The 25015-nt window shown below is 36.3% G+C and overlaps 1 protein-coding gene across 1 annotated transcript in view; it reads left to right on the forward strand.

Moving 5' to 3' along the window:
• Positions 1-25015, forward strand: part of LOC128739572 (relaxin receptor 2-like) — a 110036-nt gene that overhangs the window by 16558 nt on the left and 68463 nt on the right. Inside the window, exon 2 of the mRNA XM_053835066.1 lies at positions 21506-21711. Within this exon, the coding sequence (XP_053691041.1) occupies positions 21506-21711 (206 nt within the window). The remainder of the gene's footprint in view (positions 1-21505; positions 21712-25015) is intronic.

The raw sequence follows: 25015 nt of genomic DNA on the forward strand, positions 1-25015 counted from the left end.
ATACATACATCACACACATCTCATACATTGAATACAATCAACATTTGATTGATATGCTTTGATTTCACACGTTTTAACGGTTTAATATACGGTGCTTAAGTGTTAAAGTTTGAATAACTTTTGAATGAACCGTCCGATTTTAAATAACTCGGTTTCGTTTGATAGATCTCAGCAGTAATTTTCAAATAATCATAAAATGTGTGATGTTTTTCATTAAATTAATGCTTATATGTTACATAAATATGTTTTAAATACTATTTTTTCACATTTCTTTATGTAACTTTCAAACTACAAGTCCAATCGTCATGAAATTTGGAAGTTAAGGGTTTGCAAGACTCCTCTTTCATATGCAATCAATTTTGTTCAAATCGGTTAAGAGACCTATGAGATAATGAAGTCCCATATTTTTCGTATTTTTATACATAACTTTTGAACTAAAAGTCCGATCAGTATGAAATTCAATAGCGACCAATGGGACACCTAGACCTTTCATTTGACACTAAGAACATCAAAATCGGTCCAGCCATCTCCGAGAAAAGTGAGTGAGATTAAAAGCGTCACATACACACACACACACATACACACACACACACACACACATACATACACACACACAGAAAATGCTCAGTTTTCGAAACTGAGTCGAATGGTATATAACATTCGGCCCGCAGGACCTTCTTTCCATTTCCGGTTTTCCAAGTGATTTCTATACCTTTATACTATATATTTATATAGTAGAACGGCAAAACGGATCGTAGTGATTCAGTGCATCCTGAAGTGGTCAATACATCATTAGTTGGTGCATCGCACGAAATAGCTGGTCCCTCCAACGTTGAATTCCACTAGTAATCAATTTTCTCATAAGTGTTTTTGTTAAGGTGAGTTGTTAATAACAGTTGCTAATGTTTAAAAGTAACTATGGCGACGTATCACAAATGTGCAGGCGGTGACAGAAGCAACATTGAGCAAAAACTAGCAACATATCGCATTCTAAATGTAGCCAAAATTACCCATTCTAAACGCACCTTTGCATTAACTTTGCGTAGTCCTACGTTGAACACAACCCCTCTGATTATTTTTATTCTGTTTGATATTGTCACCTAATTGAACCAATAAAGCAGTGTAGTAATCGCTGTTGATCGTCGCTGTTGATGAGTGAAATTCCATGTATGTTCGAAAATACAGAAGACATGACCTGTTAGCTGACTATTGCGTCTTAGTATGCTTTAACGGAAAATTAGCAGTCATTAATTTTTCGTCGGAAAGCCCAATTTCGGAAGCAGTTTTTGGGCCCAAAAGCGGGGTTCTGCTTATAGAAATGTAAATACTGCATTTTTCTTGTCAATCTGAACACAGCGAATATATTTTCATGAACAAAATTTTTGTTTTAAACAAAAAAACTGCTTTTGAAATTTGCAGAATCGATGAGGACTAATTTCACCTTAAATGGCCTCTCTTCTTTTTCCTATTTGATTAGGTAGCTTTCTTTCGACTTTGGCGTATTTTTTCATCTGTTTATTTGACACTGGTCAAGGTGTTTCACGTATATTGTTTACATCGTAAAAGGATTTAGTTGCTACTACAATCTTATCATCAGAGCCAAGTCTCTTTCATTGGAGATTCTTTTGGAGATTATAAGTAAGATGAGTGTTGATATGGTGAAATATCGGTTCGAATAACATTTTCAGTGCATTCTTTCTTTTTTACTTGTTCGAGGACAGCTCTGCGCTGCCAGTTGCCCAATCTATATTTTAAATGTAATTTTAAAGTTTATACTACTTAGGTGAGAATCACATAAATAACACACTTCATTGAAAAGCCTGCAACAGAAATTTAACGGATTATTTTAGCCGCAAGGAAGTGATCTTGGACCGTTCTTTTTCTGTTGTATTTTCACAAGCTATCGAATGTAAAATAGTGTATGCAGATATATAGATCATGCTTGCCATATTTTTATTCAACAAACCGCTGTTAGGGTACTGGACAATTATAAGGCTAATGCTACGATTCTATTGGCTCTAACAATTTCCCACAACAGAGATGCGAACATGCAATGCCGGATTTGTCAGTCTAGTGCCGTACTTTCTATTAATGAGCCCAATTATATGTTCTAGAGAGACTTTTATCATTGGTTGCTCATAATTGACAGTATTCGAAAAAACAATTAGTAATATTGGCATGTCTTCTATTGATAAATTGATAAATTAATTTGAATTGCGTCAGATTAACATCCTGATAAAGCAATTTAGAATGAGAACAGAACACACAGAAATTTGAAAAGCTTTTTTGTTCCCGATCGTATCTTTTCGTCCCTGTTATTATTATACTACGTAAATTATAATCTATTATCTATTGACAGCACATTGTTCCACTGTTTAGTTGTCGAACTAGTTTTTTTTATCATCCGATTGGACCACCTACAAATTGTAATGTAGCTTAGTTCACATCCAAAAATAACTGTATAGGTATATAATCTTGTTTATCATTGCTAGCACACGCACCTAGCAACTATCGGTTTGGTAAATTCTAAAACATCAAAAACAGTTATTATCATTTTGTTTCCCGTGCCGAAATACCTTACACAGCACATTATGCACTTTAAGCAAATGGAATACATACATGTTTTGTGCCGAAAACGTTCCGCCGGGTGGTGAAAATGATAAGATAAACATTAACAACATGTTCCATGAATCTTCAATCACCCCGTCCCGTATATCTTCTAACAGCTGACCCCAGCAGGGAGAGCGATCCGATCGACTGTCACAGGCCATACGAAGGGAGGTTGATAGGTGGTGGAAAAGCCAAAATTATAGGAGGCGATAACGCATCTAATTGCTTTTTTCCTGACCCTGTTCGGCAGGGTTTTCTATCTGTCTCATTATCAGGGTGATAATTTTTTTTGATGATGGTGACATTTTTGGTAACAGTTGGTTAGAAAAGGTGGTCCGATATTGAGTGCACTCTGGAAAAATGCAATCACAAAACGAACGCTGGAAAGCTAAAACTAAGTAATATGAGGGAACATATGGACATAGTAACATTAGGTGTCACTAGAGTGACACACTTTGAAGTACAAAAACCTAACCTTCTGTGATACCACTGATGTTGTCTGTCCGGGTGGTAATGGATCACAAAATTATGCAGCATCTTGTAAACACCGCAAGAAGTAAGCACTTTCACGGCCTTGCGTTATGATTTAAAAGAATTCCGCTCATATTGCACTGTTTACAATGAATCGTATCGTAAGACCAAACAAAACGAGAAAACGAACTGACGAAGGCAGTGCGGGAAATCACTTTCATCCGAACAATCTCACTGTGTAGGGTATATCCGGATGCAACTTGTTCATCAGAGAGGAAGATTGAGAAACGCTAAGTATACGGACCAAGAACCGGACACTTACCCTTTGTGTAAACTAAAAACCCGAGTACAAGTCATCTCAACATCGACCGTCCGGATGGTGTTGGATGGATGAAACGTGCCAAACTACAACGGAATGGTTTACATCCCGTGCTTGTGCTGTCCAAGCCTGGGGGTTGCTGCGCTGTCCAGATGAAGATGCCGGCTGCTGTTTCCTCCTGCGTCTTCGTGCTGATGCGGGTGCGGGTGGTGTATGTGTGCATAGCTTAAATAAAAATTCAATTATCGATCTTCTGTGGCAGCTTTTGTTTGTTTACCGGCATAGTTTGAAAAGAGTTGTTGAATTTTGATGACCAGTTGGCTGGCTGGGTTTGCACATCTCGTGTGCGTGTGGCGATGTGATTAACATAATTCAAATCCTGTTGAACGTAACTTATGAGAGGTTTTGTTTTCTCTCGTTTGGTTATGAATGATGGATTTCGTTTTCGGAGTTCGCTTTTGAATTTTAAATATTTACTAAAAATATTGCCAAGATGACCTTGTAGGTGTTTTAGAATCTGACACGTGATGCTTTTCTTTTCAATAACTTCTACCTGAAATTAAGCATTTTGGAGTTTTTCAAATTACAAAATAGCAAAATGCCAAACAGTGAGTGATTTGAAAGCGGTATAAATTTTAAACGAGATTTATTTTAAACGGGAAAAGTTCATTAGCAAAACTTAAATGAGTATTTTACGTCTAGTTTTGGGAAAAATCATCTAAATAAATTGATAATTCCGAATCAGAAACGTGTGAAGACTGTTTTTTTTTCATTTATCGAAAGTATTTTCATATCTAAAATGTTGATAAGGTAAAAAAGGTTGATTTGACTCTTCAACGACAAGTTTTAGCAGTCCTGATAAGCATTGATTGACCTTAAAATGCTTAGCGATGGCGGTGAAATTTGCATGAACTTAATTTCCGACGATGGAGCAAGCCTAATATGTGCTCTTTCATTTGAGTACATATTTCGATTCAACTGTTCCATGACTAATTTTGATAACCTCAATATAGACTACAGCAGTCCCCCGAATAAGGCGGTGGATGGCGGTTTACGCCCATGGCGATTTCTTAGTTGTCCATTAACCAATAAAGTTGATTTTTTGGAACATTGTTAGTATGTGGTACAACCTAGTCAACTACCAAAAATCAACTTTATTGGTTAATGGACCGCTGAGATATCGCGATGGGCGTACAGCATTACCCATCGCGTTATTCGGGGGATTCCTGTAATTGACTTTACAATACTTGACGATGATGACTGAAGAGATGAAAAACGGAAGAGAAAAAAATGAGAGAAAATAAGGAAGAACCTTAAAGAAAACGAAAAAAAGGGGAAGAAAATGAGAAAAAAACGAGACTAAAGGAGCGAAAAACCGAGATAGAAGAGCAGGGAAATAAAGAAGAAAATACGGAGCCATAAAAATGGAACAATAAAGACAAAACAAGAGAAAAAATTGGACAGAAAAGAAAATAATCAAGTAGAAAGGAGAAAAAACAGAACATAATAGAGAGAACTGAACAGTCGAACGAAAAAAAAATGAACGATGAACAAACGTATAACGGCATAAAAAAGACCGGTACCGACAGAAAGAAAAAAGTCGAAATGGGGCAAAAAATGACAAAAAACGAGATAGTAAAGAGGAGAAACGGGCCTGAAAACGGGGATAAAGAAAACAGAGGTAATTCAGGACTAAGTAGGACAGGACATGAAGAGAAAAGGTATAGAGAAAGAGGAAATAGTGGACAGAGAAAAGGAAAAGCGAGAGCAAAAAAAAGGGAAAACGGGATGTAAAAGGAGAAATATGGGACAAGAAACGGGAATATGGGACAGAAAAACATAAGGTAAAACATAAGAGAAAAAATCGAAAAACTGGGAATAAAAAGGAAACCGGGGAAGGAAAAAAGCTAAAAAGAGAATAAAAATACAGAAAAGACGAAAAATGGGGCTTCAAAAAGAGGAAAATAAAACAAACGAAGACGAAAAACGAAAAGGAAAGGAGACGAAAAAAGTTGAAAAATATGCGGAAACTGGAAACGAAGAAAAAGAAAAAAAGAGTGGAGAAAAGACTGAAAACCGGAAAGAAAATAACAAAACCCGAATGTAAAGCATGCAAAAATAAGACTGAAAATAAAAAAAATAAATAAAACAGGAAACGAAGAAAAATGGAATAATAAAACAGGAAACGAAAACGAGGGAAAAAGAGGAAAAACGGATGGAAAGTGAGAGCAAAAACCAAGTAAACGGTACAGAGAGGAGAAAAGACTGGGCAAAACGTGGTAAATTGTACTAGAAAAGAGAAAAAGCGGAACCGCCATGAGGTATAACGTGTGAGAGAATAAGACAAAAAAATGTCAATTTTAATTTCAAGTAAAACTTCGTGTCCAATTCCGTGTCCATGTCCGCTTTAAAGTGAAATTTCAAGTTCAGATTAGGTCAAATTCAAGTCTTGTTTAATGTCCAATTTCAAGTACATCAAGTTTAATTGTATATTCGATTCTAAGCTCAAGTCAAATTCTGAGCCCAAATTTCATCAAATCATCAAATTAAAACTCTGATTTCAAATCCAATTTCAAGTCTAATTTCAAATGTGAGTCTAATCTTAAATAATATGCAATTTACATACAATTTCGACCAGAATTTAAATTTCTATTTCTAAGTTCAATATAGATCTTAATTTGAAATCCAGTTTCAACTTTAATTTCAAACAAAATTTGAAGTCCACGTAAACTTTAATTTCAAACAAAATTCCAAGTCCAATTAAATTCCAATATCAAATAAAGTTTCTAGTCAAATTTCGAATAAAAACTTCAAATTCTGTTGTAATGTCATGTCTAATTCTAAGTAAGTCTCATTTAAATCAAACTTCAAATCCAATTTCCAGTTCAATTTGAAATAAAGCTTCAAGCCCAAACTAGTCCAAATTCAAGTCTAATTAAATGCCACATGTCAACTTTGATTTCAAGTCCAATTTAAACTCTATTTTCTAGTCCGGTTCCAAACCTAATCACCAATTTCATCATTGATTTTAAATCCGGTTGCACCCGAAAGTTCGAAGTTTTCAATTCAGTCGACCGGTATTTTTGTAATATAAGTAATAAATTATAACTGTTACTAATAATAGATTCGCCATCCTAAAATTACTCTATTTTTCCAGGCCAGAACATTCTTCTGAAAGGTCAGGTGCCCCACCTTCTGTTTATGTCTGGATACGCTAGTGCATACCCTATCACGGATGTTAAATAGACGGGCACAGCTGCACTAACGCGTTCAACGTAATTTCCCTTTTCGCATCAAACGAAAAATACGGGCTATCGGGAACTTGAGAGCAGCACGAATTGCCGCGTTTAGACATGTTGAATGACTTTAAAATGCGATCTGTTGCAAAAGATGTAGCGGCAAACTGATGCCGTCCGCCGACTTTTTTTTTCCATTTTATACCAGAGCAACAAACGATGAAAGGGTTCGGTTACGTAAGTTATGAAATGCCAAATCTTGCAAAATGGGACGGACTAAAACTGTACCTGAAACCTGTTATAAGAAAACAAGAGGTAGCTCTTTGTTGTGCTGTGCTGTGCAGTCTGCGGGAGCATGTTAACACAAACCATCGGAATGGCACCTAAAACCACAAGTCATGCTGTTCTTCAATTTTCGGTAGATCACTGCGAAAGGGAAATCATGCTGACCGTGTCAGTTTATCCAGTGATAAAGCATTTGAAACTAGCCAGTTATGCCGCTCGTGACAACAAAAAAAAACTAGAATCACCCCATGTCATTTGCAGCTGGCCATCCGTAATGACAAACAATTGGATAAACTTCTAAATGGAGGTGTTGTTGCCAAAAGTGGTGTATTATCGAACCTTTAAACCATTTTTCTGCTAAAGAAGACCGAGAAAAAAGCCTAAATTTGCAACAGTGTTTTATCAATTACCACACTTTTTCCTTTTCGGCAAAATCAAATAAAAATGTCCGAAATATATGCGCGCAACACTCTGTTCAAAATAGATTAATCATCCTATGCAGATATCTAAGATTTTCTTACCTTTACTGGTTGCAATGATACTTTTATATTATGCACTAGCAGTTTTTGCTAAAACATGAAAGTGTAGTACCGTTTGGTTTGTTCTTGGAGGCACGTAACAGAAATGGAATCATCCACAATAGTAAAATTCTATTTATTTGTCCTATAAATTGGTTATAGAGTAATTTTCGTTGAAACGGGGCCACTGCTGACACGAGGTCTTCAAATATTGGAACTTTTGCATTTAATTGGTTGAAAATGTTGAAAATGAAATACAAATTTCCTCATAACTCGAGAACTAATCAATCAAATGGAACCATATTTGGCATGTGGGTGTTTTTGGAGGCATGAATTTTTTCCCCTTGCCCCTTTACCCCTTGCCTTTTGTGGGGGGGGGGGGGGGGGAACTCACATACAAAAGAAAAATAAATTTCCTCATAACTCCAGAACTAATCAAGGGAATGGAACCAAATTTAGCATGTGGATGTTTGTCGGGTCAGCTAGTAACTGAATAAAATAAACAGTTATTTGTAGCAAGATTTACATTTTCATATAACTATTGTGATATTTCCAAAATTTGCCATGAAACAAACTACAAACGACACGGTTTTGTAAAGAGGAGAGATAGGGGTTATAAATGAAGTGAAAGAAAAATTGGCAGCCATCTTGGATTTGGCCGCCATGTTGGATTTTATCAATAAATCGCCGTTTTAGCCATGATCCCCCTAACCGATTTCAAGTTTAAGGCCACCATCGGAAAGCTGAGAAAAAATTCTACAAGAAATATTTATCAAATTAGGGGTGTAGTTGCATTAACTAAGCGAAACAATTAATTATCTGTATCAAGGTGTACAATTTTCATATAATAGTATATCTTGCTACAGAAAACTAATTGTTTAATTTAGTTAATGCCATTGCACATCTAATTTGATGGATGTTTCTTGTAGGTTTTTATCTGAGCTTTCCGATGGTGGTCTTAAAATTGAAATCGGTTAGGGGAATCATGGCGGAAATGACGATTTATTTATAAAATCAGATATGGCGACCAAATCCAAGATGGCTGCAGAAATTTTTTTGCTCCATTTGAAAGCCCTGTTCTTCTTCTTTACAGAACCGAGCAATTTGTTAGTTGTTTCATTGCAAATTTATGAAATATTTCATGATATAGATCTCAAGGTTTGCTGAAAATTCAACTTTTTTCAAAACTACTTTGCGAACGAGGGGTCCACTATTTCGAGGTATTAAAAGTGGAATTCTCATTTTTTAACCATTTTCAACCACTTAAGTGCAAAAGTTCCAATATTTGAAGACCTCGTGCCAGTAGTGACCCTGTTTCAGCGAGAATTACTCATAGTAGAATTAAACGAAATTTTTCTTTAACTTGCGAAATTGTATTAAGCCGTTCGTGGTTTTTTAATTCGACATTGCCCAATTATTTTCAAATATTTGAAAAACTGGTTAGCAAATTTATAATCTATTGTATTGTTAGAGATGATTAGTAAAATTGCCAATGGAATGATACAAATAACTCCGAAATTTATTGAGGACTGTATGTATTGAGGATACGGCTTTGATACTCGTTACATTCAATGAAAATTAGCAAGGCATTTTCAACCAATTACGAAGTAAAGATTTCTAGTCAGACAATGTTAAATTGTTTTTAATTTTTTCATAATGCATACTTAAGAATCAATAGTTTTCTTTATTTGAGACGACGCGTAGAAGATTTTCCGATTGATTGATGCAAAAAATGTTCAAAATCGATCAGGAAACCACTAGGTTATTAGATTTTGTTTAGAATGACACCCTACCAAGACTGTAAGACTTAGTTCCACGTCAAAAATTTATATAGAAATATAAGCTTTCCCCAAAAATTTCCACGCTGTTTAAAATTCCACAGAAAAACCACAGGAAAGTTGGTTGTTCTTTACTCATATCTGAAATTCTATTAAGGTTCTGAGAAACATTTTTGTTTCTAATTTTTAAATACAAACCGGCCTGAGGAATGTGAAATCTAACGTCATATTTTTTTCCATTTTTTTGCAGGCAGTGCAGAAATAAAACCAGCTGGAAGAAGTGTTTCAAGTGACTATCAAAGTGAAGTACTTAATTTATTAACAAATCAATTATACGATATATTTGGTTAGTGTCTCGAGAATTGTTTTCCAAAAGTATCATGTACCTGCATAATAAATGTTGTTTTTAGTTTTCGGCTTTTACAATTTCACTTTTAAAATTGAATTTTTTCACATGTTTACGGTTTCAATACCATGAAACGTTATCGTTCAACGATTAGAATTTATTCTAGGACTTTGAAAGCGATATTACAGATAATGAACGTGGCAAGTTATAATTGTAGGCTATAATTTGCCTTTATTGGCTAATGAATACAGCATTTTCAGCCGAAAGAACTTTGTCTGTAACCGCCATGCATTTCGTTGGGTTTTGATTTCATTTTAACGAGACACTAAGCTGATACCATCATCTAAAGTTATAATATCGTCGTTATACCGTTCGGTGTTTCAGCCTATTGGCCTAGCAGCAGAGGTAGCACAATCGTTTCTAATTGGTGATAAGTTAATTCCCGTAAGCGATTAAGTTTCTGCAGAGGTGAATTAAAAGGCAAAGCAGAAGCTAGAGACTAATGGAATAGAAAATCTGTAAAGCCGTGCCCAGTGTAGCTAATTTTACATCGAACGTGATGTTGCTTAATTGCCTGTGAGAAAACACGCAAGGCGTAAGAAGTGCCGGCACGACGCCGTTCAAGGATTGCGTCGTTTGGCGTGTGAAACCGTGGCTAGCGTCCGTGTAAGTCCGTCCTCTTCCCGGAAAGCTGTGATTAAAATTGACCGACGAGAGAAGAAAAGGGAAATCTTGTAGTGAAGAGTGTTTAATTGATTATCGAGAAGGATTCTTCGGCAGGGCGAAGTGGGTCCAGGGCTCTGCAGGAAGTGCGAAAAGCAGCAACCAATCCGGAATGTCGAAGAACTGCTGCCAAAGGATGGACGCGTTGATTGGATTTCTGATGTTGTTTGCTGCCTGTTTGCGGATCGGTAAGTGTCACCGCGAGTTTGTTGACAAGCAATCGGTCGCTCGGTTCTTATGAATATCGATAGTAAGATAGTTGTTGACAAAATGATTGGTATGGTAATATTTGAAGCATAAAATGGGGTTGAATGGTAAAGTTTTATTTAAAATTATAATGATGGACAAGTTGCTTAACTTGTTGTTTACTCAGAATTTTCGGCGCAGTTGAAATTTTGCAGTCTTTTGTTAAAATAAGGTTTATGTAACATGTAGCATTACACAGAGCTGTACGAGAGATGAAAGAACACAATATTGTAATCCGATTATTTTCACCGGAAAGGGCAGCTGTTATGTAACATGTCGCTGGAGTGGACATGTTGGCGTGCGTGCAGCAGAAAGCAGGGATTGCAACGACTTTGTGCATCGAAATAGTTGGTCGTGACATTATGTTAAATTTTGTTTCCCTTTGATCACTAAAATTTCCCTAGAATTTGATTTAACTAGGTATATTAATCAGATGCAGTATCTTCCAGCTAAAAGTTTCATATCAGTGGATTAATTCGATAGCAAATTTTCTACTTGGGAACTACCGCGATAGAATGTAATTTAGGTTTGATTTTTTAGTTTGCAGCAAGCATTACAAAACATGATATAAGTTACTGAATTAAGTTTAATTTCCTCCAGTGTAGTATTTCCAAATGTATACGCCCTGTATATCGTAATACAAATAACCGTGCGTTCACATGAATGAAAAAGAAAGTTTTTTAATATTGCCTATACTATTTTTCAAAACTCGCGTGAACTGCAGTATTTTGTCATTTGAGTGAAAACATTTTAAAGTTTTATTACACGATTTCATGTAAAATGAAAATGTGGGCGGGTAAGATGGATTCTAAAATAACCAGTTCAGAGAATACTATTGCTCTATCGCATTCTTTCATCGGACCTCATTAGCACAGCCTCGGTTAGAACCGATAATTAGATATTAACTATTTCACATGTTCAATTTTGACCGGCAATGTGTCATCATTAGGTCGGTAACAACTTAGCCTCGGAAGGGCCAATTCAAAAACATGACGCATTCATATAGAGCCGTAACAAATCGGAACTGCATGCTAATGTCAAATGTTTGAATACGGCTTATTACTCAATTTGACTTAATCGTATTACGTGTGTCCCATGTGGGCTGGCAATATTAGTTACATTCAAATTAAGCCGGCGGGCTTGACGATATAGTGATTTAATTCGAGTCGCATAGTGCATTGCTACCACTGTGTCGTTGGCTGTTTGTTGCAGTTCTGAGAAGCAGCGCTCGGAGCGTCCAATGTTTGTACGATAAACAGAATTCGACGGTGATGATGATGATGATGATGAAGATGAAGGCAACAAATGTGTCACTTTGTGGTCACAATACCTTCCCCATGAGTGACAATAAACAGCATGCTGCCGGATACTGTCCTGAATATGAATTTTGTGTACACTTATGCTCCGATAGAGAATCTTACTTGCCACTTGGTAGCGTCACAGTGTCGAGCTGAGCTGGAGCTTTACAACAATAACCGATGCTGGTTGGTTATGGCCAGCGGCTACTAACTATTTAACCAGTCCATGATGTAAGTGCACCGTTACAGCACTGCGTGGCAAGATGGTGTGTGCCACAAGTTTCATTATTATTGCTTTACCCTTTCTGAATGTCGAACGAGCTATGCCATCATCGCATCGACTCTAGATACTATCATTGCCACCGGCTGCTGGCCCAATGCTTTACTGTGAACGCCCGCTTTCAAGTTCAACCCGATATCAAAAACTTGATCCTTGCTGGTTGCCATGCGATTGAATTTCCGGGCAGCTGCCGATGCAGCTAGCGCGCTTTGGCACTGTTGCTTGTCCATATATTCCGCCACTTTTTCATCAAAGTTAAAACCTTACTTGCGCATCTTTTTATTTCAACTTTACTGAATATTTGGGAGCAGCTCATTTGAATTTACCGTTGCAGGAGCTATGAAAATCGAATTTGTTGCAGTGACACGAAAACCTTGACCCATGTGGCAAGTGGGACTTTCAAGTTATGTGCCAGGGAATGCATAAAACTGTTCGCTCGATGCATGCAAACTCATTTGAATGTCTTCCGTTAGCAAGTGTGAACGATCTCGGGAATGTTGTGAAAGAAATCACTTCCAGAAAATTATTATGCTATTATATTCAATTTGTTCCGATGGTGGGTGGCATGTTAGTTTATTCAAGTTACGAAATTAAATTCTATGCAAATTTACTACTTGTTATTACCGAGAAGCCTGAATTTTCTTCCGTACATGGTAAATGAGAGATGAATGCTCTAAATGTAAAAGCTTTGATTGCGTGCAGTGGAAAGAAATCGAGTGGGCGAACGGAAATGTGAATACTGTCACATAAATCAAAGATTTTGTGCTCACGCCCGAGGCTCCCAGTGATGGATGCGCCGCGGCGCGTCGTTGGTATCGTAGCATTGTAGCTAAATTGTTAAGTACCACTGTGGTGGCGGTGGGTGGTGTTGGTGGTTGCGACCGTAGTGGCATGGATGACGTCGGAGATACTCGGCCGAGGCTCGCCCGTGGTGGAACGTTATCTGCATTTGGGGCTCCGCAGGCTGTACGCATTTCTGGGCCAGTCCAGTGCGGTGGTGGCAGCACCGAACCAAGTGGTTGGGCGTTAATGGTCAAGGCAGTGCAATGAATTTCAGAACGACAGCAGCAGAATCTCTGAGGGGTGCTGGAAATTATAATAATGTGGGTAATGGGATGGCTTCCGATACGGAAAATCGTGTTTTGTCCGTCTACAATTTTCTACATAAGTGTTAAATCGCTATTATTTTTTGTTTGTTTGAAAAGGAATTAGTTCTTCATGAATCATCGTCAGGAATGAGAATCATCATCTTCATCATCATCATCATCATCGTCATTGTCATCATCATCATCATCATCATCATCATCATCATCATCATCATCATCATCATCATCATCATCATCATCATCATCATCATCATCATCATCATCATCATCATCATCATCATCATCATCAAACAGTTTCATGTACCTACATTATTTATTATTTGGAGCATAAAAACTGCTTTCGAAATCACAGAAATCAATGACGGGTGATTAAATTCTAATTTAGGGTTTTGATATAAGAGCTACTTATTTCTTCATAAAAAAAATTGAGCATTCTATTGCAAATAACTTTGCTGAAGACTACAATTTTTTGTCTTCAATATTTTCTATATTATGCTTAGTTGTAAAGTCTAAATCTCTGTCGTTTTTCAATACACTCAAGTTTCGTTTTACATTAAAAAAATTTATCATAAAAAGAGAGGACGTTTATTTTTTTGGGACAAAAAAAGAAAAAAGGTATCTCAAGTTTTGGACGTAAAGAGAGAGGATGTTAATTCAAATTTCGGACGTAAAAAGCTGAGATGGGGGAATGGCTCACGAGCCTCAACTGAATTGATTTACAAGAAAGAGCGTTTAAACAAAAAAAGACTGTTGAAAAAGAACCACGGATCTTAAAATATACCAGAAGGTGACACTAGAGTGTCCCAAAATAGCACTATGTCAGAAAACCCGGGGGCTCACCCGTCAAATGATAGCTTAGGGTGTCACAATAAAACTTTTATATGGCGTCAACATTGGTTGACGCGATTTAGGGGTCGCACATTTGAGTTTTATGAAAAAATTGCATTTTTCAGGAGTAAATTAAAAAAAATATTTTTAGAAATATTAAAATAGAAGAAACAAGGTACTTAACTATTTTTTTCACAATCATTAAGATCTGATACATTCATAAAAAAGTTATGGTGGCATATCTGGAGTCATATTTGGTTACACTAATTTATTGAATTTGGCAAAATTTTGAAATTTTCGAAATTTCATTTAAATAAACGTCAAAACAGGGTATCGAACAGTGTCTCAGAGCAGCGTAGCTATACTGTATAGACGAGAAATTTTATGACGAACAACTTTGCCGAAGAAAGTATGGACGTATGTTCAAATCTCGCTGAGATATTTACGATTTTATGAAGGCGGAACAAAACAAATTTCTGTAATTTTCAAATTTTAGCAGTGTTATGTGAAAGATTCTAAACGTCATCTACGTTTTTGATAAGAGGAAATATACACCTTCCACAAAATTTGTCACCATTTAGGCTCAAGAATCGCTTTTAAAAAGGGCGTATTTAATTTATTAGGTACTATGTTTGAAAAATCGTATCTAGCAAACTAGGTTTGCTCAAAAATTATGTCTAAGCGTAAGTTGTAGAAAATTGATTTTTAAACATAAAAAATAAACACTGAAAAAAAATTTCACTATGTTCTAAAGTCAAAAAAATGTAAAATTAAGATATACAGGAAATGGTAACTTCGAAACTTGTTATTTTTGTTTTGGGAAAATAGTAATGATTTGATGCATTTTGAGACTTTTTCAGAAATGGTGCAATATTTGTCAAAGGATTTTGTAGAACAATGACTTTCATGAATATTTTGCAAAGTGAGATTTTTCTCGTTATACATATGGGTCATTCCACGGGAAATTTACAATCAAAATTTTTTTTCTCTTCGGAATATTTTTTTACGTTCTTTGTTAAAAAAAAATCGACACTTTTTTTTTCTATTTCGATGTTACTGTTGGAATTCACAAGATATGATTTATTAAAGTATTTTAAAACTCTAGAAGTTATGCATTTTTATATCGAAGCGCGCACGTTAATGCAAACGAGCGTCACTGACACGTAATGTGCCGAACTATCAACCTGGTGAACATACGAACCGTGAACCATTAGCCGCTTATTTGAAGCAGTAGATCCGCTCACACAAAAGAGCCGTATTACGTAATAAGAGTAGACATTAATCGAAACTATGGACCTAAAATGAGAGGATGTTAATTCAAATTTTTGGCGTGAAAAGGGAGGATGTTAGTTCAGAGCGAAATAAGGCGCTATAACCTTGGCCTATTGCAGCCGGACTTTCGGCATAAATGCCATAAGTTCATCCTTGAGGGTCCGGAGTATTATTTAATCTTTACTAGCTAAATACTCCCAACGAAACAAAGCTTAATAATTTATCAGAAACGGTTGGTACGAGACGTCCCCGTTTCATCTTTCCCTGCTGATTCAGAAATGTATGTATGTATGAATAACTTATTCATACAAGATACATTTCACAGAATCGTCTTTGCGGCAATACTTCACAGTTGGCCTGGCCGATTTACCATTTGCGATCTATCTCGGATGTTTTCCAAATGTTAATACTGACAAGAAAATAATTTGAAATATTTCTATCATTAGAAATAATTAAAATTATTTCCAGGAAACCTTTATTGTGGCTGTGATGGTATTAATAAGAATAAGAATAAGAATAAGAATAAGAATAAGAAAAGGGAGGATGTTAGTTCAAATTTCGGATGCAAAAAGAGAGGACGGTAAGTCAAATTTTAGACGTCAAGTGAAAGCACTTTAATTTAAATTTGGGACGTAAAAAGAGAGAATGTTGATTCAAATTTTGAATGTAAAAAGAGAGGATGTCAATCCTTATTTCGGACGTAAAAAAAGGACGTTAATTCATATTTTAGACGTTAAAATAGAGGACGTTAATTCAAGCTTTGGACGTAAAAAGAGAGGACGTTAATTAAAATTTTGGATGTAAAAAGAGAGGACGTTAACACAAATTTTGAACGTAAAAAAAGAGGACGTTAATTTATATTTTGGACCTTAAAAGAGAGGACGTTAATCCAAAACTCGCACACAAAGAGAGAGGACGTTAACTCACATTTTGACGTAAAAATAGAGGATGATAATTTAAATTTTTGATGTAAAAAGAGAAACTTTAATTCATATTTTGGACGTATAAAGATAGTTCGTTAATTCAAATTTCGTCTGTAAAAAGAGAGGACGTTAATTAAAATTTTGGAAGTGAAAAGGGAAAATGTTAATTTAAATTTCGGAAGTAAAAAGAAAGGACGGTAATTCAAATTTTAGACGGAAACTAAGAAACGTTAATTCAAATTTTTGACGTAGAAAGAGAGGACGGTGATTCAAATTTCGGATGTAAAAAGAGAGGCTGTTAATCTATATTTTGGACGTAAAAAGATAGGACGTTAATTCAAATTTTGGACAGGAAAGAGAAGACATTAACGAGAAATTAGCCCTCAGTACGTATTGATGATCACGATGATTGCTTTAGGTGTGTTAGTAAATAAGCTTTGGTAGCTCTATAGTTGGAATTCTTGAAATGTAGCACGGTAAATTCACTAAGATAAATGTTATTTTGTCTTACCTTATTTATAATCTTTCATATGCAACTCGACTTTATCGAAAACAAAGTTCCTCTGTTGAGAAAACTGTTTATGAAAATATGCGCTTCAAAATTACCTCAGCATAAAACATAAATCATACAATACACACACAACACTAATCTGATTCCGTATCGCAGCTACATAAGCCTTTTAAACAAAACCGGCGGCAGTTCTTCACTTGAAATTCAGTATTTAAATATATTTTACTATTGCACAACCATATCTAAAAGATTTTTCATCAATATATAACCGAAATTGATAGATATTTGCAAAACATCAAAGCACACAAGCACCTAATTCACATACGCACGAACGAAACAGACCCAACATGCACCGAGGCATGCACTCAAGAAAAATATGTACGTAGAGCTTGCGTAAACTCTTGTGCAGTTTTCACTCACAGAATTTTCCGCGAAAGTTTGCTTTTCAGCTGTTTTTACTCATATTAGTCGTTTGGTCTGAAAATCTAGTAAGTTTTATTTATTTTACTTTCAAACATAAAGTGAAATGCATGCCGACTACAAATCAGATGTATTCATAATTATTCCGGTAAACGAACGTATCGATTTTTAGAGTGCGTTTATCTCTTGCGGCAGAGATGATTTTCGTTTTCTTTCTTTCCCCCATTCCTTGTAGTAGTGTCCGAACTCGTCATTTTTTCAGTGATGCCATATGAAACACTAAAATTGTTGTCTTTTCTCTATATAAAGATAGAAATCTAACTGAGGGAATGGCAACATTTTGATGTTGTGTGAGGGACCTGTTGTGCCTAATGTGTTAGGAAAAAAACCAACGGATTTTGGTAAAGCTTTCGAGTGACTCAAGTTATAATGTTTTTGTTCATACTTGAAAGATTAGCAACGTAAACGTATGCGACAAGTACGTCGTATGCTCGATTCGCGTCTTTTTGTCTTTTTCTTTTTGTACAATTTTTTGCGGTTGTGTATTGTTATGCTATTTATTTGCCGGTGCGAATAAGATTTATTATTACAAAGTGAAATGGGACGGAAGCGGAAAGCACAGCGAACTGCTCTTCTGCGTGGGCGAAAACAGCGCACATTGGCAGTAGAAGAACATTCTAAAGATTGTAAACCTTGTGTGTTGGTATCAGGTGTGTTTAAAACATATTTTTAGTGCTACTGTCCGTTGTCTATACATATTATGATTCGCGAAGCTTACGTGTACCTAATATCTATAATCTCTTCAATAGTATTTGCGTTCAAATATTTGTCTTCATCGTTGTTAAACAATGCTATAAGTATATTTTTAAATATGTTTCTATGTAAATGAAAACTAAATTTTCGAAAATAGTAATCTGATTAAAGTCTTAAGAATGCAATAGAACTCTGTTATATCCACTAGTTCAATATATTATTTATTTATTTATATATGATTACAATACTTCCCATATCAATAGCATAACTCTTCAATATGCATTATATATATACCACGCATTTAATTATTTGTCGTTGACACTTTCTACTCTGTTCGGGAACCAATACAATTAAGAAGTGATGATTTCCTAATGATCACTAATTTCACCTTAATTCAAATATTTGACGTAAAAAGAAAAATATTTATTCAAAGTTTAGACGTAAAAAGAGACGACGTAAAAATAAATCTCGTGAAAAGAATGGATGTTAAAAGAGATTCTATTGTGAATTGTGGATACCTTTTTATTGTATCTAATTTAAAAACGGTTTGAGTTTCGCTAATTTTCTGACGAAAAAAGTTCATAATTTTTCTCCCAGGGACGCTACAGGTTCGATTACTTCGGGAAACATATGGCTCATTCCATACCAAGTATCCGAGACCCATGTAATCGACATTCTTGGATTTTTTGGATCAAAAAGCAAAAATCCAAAGCTTGGACTTCCTCTCCTTTTATAGGAGCCCCCTCTTTTATAAGCAAAAACCTTGTTTTCGTCAAATCCGCTTATTTTCTTTTGCTTATATTTCCGGAAATATTAAGTCTAGAAAGACACTATTTTCACATTTTCAAAGAACATTGCCCAAGGAATATACAAAAAATAGTATTTTTTGGCACCCAAATATTTTTTAATTCAATTTGAAAACTAAATTTCTATTTTTCTCTCAATGAATACAGTTTGATCTAAAAAAGGTAGACATGCAAAATGAAAAACTGACATGCAAAACGAAATGGACTATTTATTATCTGGTGCTCTTCCAAAAAATTTTTGCATGGAAATCAAAACTTGAATGCTTTTTTAGTGAACAGGGTGCTCCACCCTTTATGTCGGTATGAAAACATTGAATAACTTTAAGAAAAAACAACCGATTTTTATTAGTAATGCATTTTTATTTAGTTTGGTTCCTTAAAATTTTCTTGGTTTAGTTTTTGAAAACAATATCAATTAAGTGACCACCTTTATGAAATTACAAATTGACTCCTTTTTTCCGGGTTTTCCATTACCTTTTTGAGCATCTCGGGTGTTATAGCGTCGATTTCCGTACGAATATTTACCTTGAGCTCGTCAATAGTCTGTGGCTGGTTGGCGTAAACGTTGCTTTTTAGATAACCCCACAAAAAGAAGTCCGGGGGAGTTAAATCAGGTGATCTGGGTGGCCAGTCCATATCGCCTCTTTTTGACACCAGACGTCCCGGAAATTTTCGTTGCAGAAATTGAATTGTTGAATTCGCAGTGTGGCATGGTGCACCGTCCTGTTGAAACCAGTAACCTTTTTCGTGGGCAGACATAATGAGCCAACATCCACCGATATCGATTTCCATCCACAGTTTCATTTTCTTTGAAAAAATGTGGACCAATGATGGTTTTGGCGCAAATCCCGGCCCACACAATTATTTTCCGGTCATGCAAGGGCATTTCGTGAATCTCGTGAGGATTCTCCGTTCCCCAAATGCGGCAATTTTGCTTATTAACACCGCCAGAGAGGTTGTAATTGCCGCGATATTTTTTCCGATATGCACGTTGAGTTAACACAATGGAACGACTATTTTCGATGTTAAGTTCACTATTTCAGCACGTTCTTTCGGTGTGAAGCGATACATGGCGAAAATTGTACTGAAATGGCGTTTCCAAAACATATCTAATGAAAGAAATCGGTATTAAATGTGACAGTTATACAGCGTTTACATACCGACATAACAGGTGGAGCACCCTGTACTTTCATGAAAAAATAGTCACATCGCATCGTTTTTACGATGTTGCCCGTTAGAGGGTTGAACATAGAGCTTTCCTATTTGTAATATTTTTTCTATATTTTTCAATTGAAAACATTTTTAGTTTTGGTGAAGGAATTTTGACAGTATTAAGTCAAGGACTTGCGTACTTTCAGTAATCTGCTGCACTGCAGTCCACATCAACTCAACTGAAGTGATTAGTTTGGAGAATGCATATTTTTTAGCGAAACATTTCACATGCTGTGCCACATACATGTGTGTCTTTTAGCCCCCCGGACAGCAGTTCCGTAAATCACTTTATTACCGTCACTGTTGCTGGAAGTCCTACAATTCGGCAAAGCAACTTAATTTGATCATGTGTACACACACGCGCCGTGCTCGCTTTCACGATGGACAATTGTTGCTAGTACATTCGGACGCTGTAGTTGGCAGTGCCAGGCAGCGGAACGGTAGCAATTACGTACATGGATGTAGATAACACTGAACCGGATGTGTGTGGAGGGTATCATCCTTTCAAATCTTCTACCGGGGCCCCGGCGGCAATCAACATCGTGCTCGTTATGACACAGTCGGAAAATGGCCACACTATGTATGTCGCCGCAATGAATCCTTCGGCCGTCCGTGATTATGGGCTGGTATAATTTAGTTTATGGTTGATAATTGATGACTTAATTCAAGTTTAATTTTGTAGTAATGGGGTGGGTAGCTGATTAACCCAGAATGAACAATTTTTATTTATGAGGTAGTAAAATACGCTACGGCTATTGTATTGCGGCTTTCGCGTTAGGTGTTTTGGGTTTTCTATTGTTATGGTTTTGTCGGATTTGCAGAATAACGAGGGTGTTGTTTTGATTGTGGGGTAGTTGAAAACAAGTATATATCGGTAGATTGTTTATTTTCGTTTCATTAAGAAATTAGATTTTTTGACTTTCAAGTTTTAAGAAAAATAAACTTTGTTTTCTTCTCTTTATTCAGCCGCAGTTGAAAACCACATGTGAAATTATTATCATCGCTCGCAGCATAGCTGCTGCGGCATAGCATATTATGCTGCCAATCTAAATGCAATCAACATGCTGTACGTGTTTTCATTTGTTAAACTTCCCAAAGGAAATGCCTGTACCTATTATGCTATCGATTAATTAATAAAAAAAATATTTGTTGACCTGAAGAAAATTTTACTTTTAGCTTGCTGATTTAGATTTAGTTCGATGGCTTATTATTTCTTGAAAATATTATATTTCCTTAGAAATGTCGTAGTTTAGGTGTAATACGCAACTTAACAGTCCGGTGTGCTGTTATACCCGCAAGGGCAGACTTCGTGAGTTTTCCAACAAAATTGCAATTATTTGTCAAGTAATTTTTCAGGTCAAGCGTTGCATATTATCGTAGCATCAACAACGGTATTTATGCTGCGTCCAATATACAAATAATCCATGCAATAATTTGCTATTCCTTCCTTTCCAGCTGCAACTAGTGGCGAAGCCCGGCAGCAGGCTTCGTAGTGGCTTCTGCGGGATGTTTATTTGCTCGCCAGCCTGGCGTGAAACTTATGATTCATTAATTATTTCAATAGCTGCGTCTCTCACACCCAGCTGGCCGGTGGTGCGGTGGTTGAAGTTGGTTTGCACCGTTCCGACTACTGTATCATCGTTAGTGAGAAACCGTCTCCGGATCCAGCACTTGTAGCCGCATATTTGAAGTCGGCCGGAGACCGGAAAGTTTGCCAATTTGATATATTAGATATCGGTTACGCTGCAGCCGGATGGTGCAATGGCTACCGTTAGCTGGTGGGGTGGTTTAGGAATGCAGAATTGCATTCATGTTTGAATGTAGTTGCATACTAATATAATTTGCTTTGTGTTCGACAGCGCATTAGGCGGGTTGAAGCTGTGCGCAAAAGAAAATGTTTTGAAGAAAAAATGTGTGATTAAAGTTCTTCTTATTAGTTGACTTTTTGTGACGAAAATGAGCTTGTAGGTCGCTATATCGGACATATTTGCTTTGGCAAGACGAAATGCTTATTAACTTGCGCGCGTACGAATGGTTAGATTGGAATGATCAAAACTAGATGCGAGACTATCTAATATAGAGTGTCGTGTGCTGGTAGTTTAACTGTCAAAACACTTGGGCGCAAACCGAGTAAGCTAGAGTCTCACTCAGCAATTGAACTATGCAATATATTTTTGGCCCTATATCGAAGTTTCGCAGTTTCATCCAGACTCCCATTCTTGCCATCAAACGCACCTCCACGTTTAATAAAAATAGACTTCTAGATTATCTTCTATTAAAATAAAAGTTTTCATATACCTTTTTCCTTTTACTTTTCTTGCCTTAGAATCTCAAATTAGAAAGAGTTTGTACATGACTCTCCGCTCGTTGAGACCATCAACAATCGGTTTCTCGTAAGTTTTTCTTACTTTTACCCCTTAAAACAGCGGCAACAAAAAGCTATGTTTTTTAGTCGATTCTGCCCACTGTGCGATGGATGGAAGCTTCATCTAACGAACGTTTAGGAGCATATTGTCGTTTCATACCTTTAACATCAATGAAAACTCTTCACGAGCTTGACGTTATGATTGCATCCTACATGAAATTGCTAACACAACGTCATTTCCAACAAAACGAAACCTTTGAAGTTGCTCAGATTGATTGTCATTCATGATGTGCAGTGCATGGATATTTCGTTCCATCTGTGAATGAAATGACATCATCGTTGTACTTTTCAGAAACAGTTTGCCCGCTTGATATGTGTGGTTTCGCGATATTTTAACTAGCGTTGTACGATTTTCCGGGTAGTTCAGCTTCAAAACTGTAGGTGTTGTTTCTTCTAGGAAAATAAAATGAATGTTGTACGGTCCAAATCCGAAATTGATTGACTGTCTTTATAAGGAAATCAAATTCGCAACACAATGCATGCAGACCTTGACTTTGTATTGAACTTGAAATATGTCATACATACTTTTATCTTTTAGATAGCGACCAAATTTGTAAACAAATAAGTTTCAATGTGCTGTATAATTGGCAAAAACTCAGAAACGAGCGGTTTCTGATAATTTCATTCCATTTCATTTATGACACAATTATTTACAATAAGGATGCTGTCCCTATGTATTTAGTATGATTCGTTGTTTGAATATTACCCTAATTTCAATAATGATATTACAGGGATAATGAAAATTACTTCATTTCACGAAACATTGAGCGATTCGCTACCCTCAAAACAGTCGGCAAAATGAGTAAACCTAATAGCATTTTAAAAAGCAATCCAATGCGACCCTTCGCTTTCAATCTCGGTGAATTCGCAATCGAGCGAACAACGCAAACGCTTAATCCTCCATCATTGACAACACGGCGCCCAGCGAAGGGTGGCGCCCAGCGTTGTCAATTCCAGCAACACTAGCCCACCTAACTTCGGCGGCCCTTTATCACCATCGGCAGCTCGGCTACTGACACTTGAGCAGACGATCATTTTTATGAAATTTAATATTTAAACGACGATTTTCCGTCGGTGTTGCTGCTTTCACGAACTTCGCCAGCATGCATTGCACTGTACACTTTCGCTGTCATTGACGACCATCCATTTTTATGTAAAGCAGTACCCTTCCAAGGAACATTTTTAGTGGGTAGTAGGATATGCCCGGCGAAGGAAATAGAAGGACATAGACTACAACGATATCGCACATCCACACAACCGTCGAATGGAATGAAGCATGGCAAAGATATCTATCCTTTCGGTTCAATTCACTTGTGCCTTGACAGTGATACTGGATTGGTAATGGTTATAGGATAGTACACGCGGAGGCAATATGGTTGAGAAAAAAATTATACCTTGCAATTCTAACAAGTTTGGTAAAATAGATATAAAACAGGATCTACATGGGCTCAGCGTCGTTTCTAATTATGATTGAAGATTAAAGGTTATGGTATAACATTGTAACAGTAAAAACAACCAGGATAGACCCACAAATGAACACAAATAATTATTTACGTCGTTAATAAATATACAAACTGATCCAATGGGTAATTGAAATACATGTCGGATATTTAAAAGTTACGAGTTTGCTGCGAAATTTTATTCTTATTGATCGTATAACAGCATTTTTTAATTCACAATTTCTGATCAATGTGAATATGTTACAAATTTCAAATGTGGTCTGTTTATAATCTTTCTCCAATATATTCAAAATTATCGGTATTATACAAGCACCAATTAATGAAGTCTACAAGAAGTTCGCTGGTCATAGTTTTCTCCCTGTACTAAAAACAGAATACGGTTAGAGCTTTCCACCAAGCGGAATAAAGCTAGTTTTCCAATTGATTTAATACTTTCTCAATTTACGACAATCAAAAGCCATAAAGCAATAGAAAAAAGATATTTTAAGCTAGCAAACCGATTAGTAGAATACTTGATGATTTATTGTCATAAAAACCGTTTCGCCATAAATGCCATTAAATAAATATATGCAAATTTTAATCCTGCCTCTGTGCAGCGGGTGCCGTCGATTCAATAGCCAGTATATGAAAAAGTGGTTTAACTCCCATTACCATGCAGCAGGTGGCCGGTTTGCAGAACTATTGATATTTTCGTGTCTTTCGATGACAATTTTGGGTTCCGTTCGAAAGGAGCCTTAAGTTTCGAATGAGTTTGAGGATTTTTTTAGGATGAGTTTTTGTAAAAGTGGTGTATGGAGCACTTGTAGAGTTAGTAATTATCTACAATGTTGCTGAAAAAAGTAAAGTTTAATTTTTAGGATTTACGCCGCTGTAAGGTTGCAATACCGTTAATAACAAAAGAGTGCTCTTTGCCGGTAGCAGCCTTATAGCACCATAAATGCAAAAGGCGTAGTAAAGCCTACTTTAGCAATTTTATAGATCATAATTAATTGTACAAATGCCCATACATTAATTTTTCAAATTTTACTTGGCTGAGGTGCAGTAATCATAATAACTTCCCCAGGAAGCTCAACAAACTGATTACATCTACGATGGATGGTACACAGTGCTGTGTTCGGATTTCGGGTGGATTGTCAAGTTCATTCGAATCACACAGAGGGCTTCGTCAAGGTGATGGTCTTTCATGCCT

The sequence above is a fragment of the Sabethes cyaneus genome, chromosome 3 (genome assembly GCF_943734655.1).
Source record: "Sabethes cyaneus chromosome 3, idSabCyanKW18_F2, whole genome shotgun sequence".
NCBI lineage: Eukaryota > Metazoa > Arthropoda > Insecta > Diptera > Culicidae > Sabethes > Sabethes cyaneus.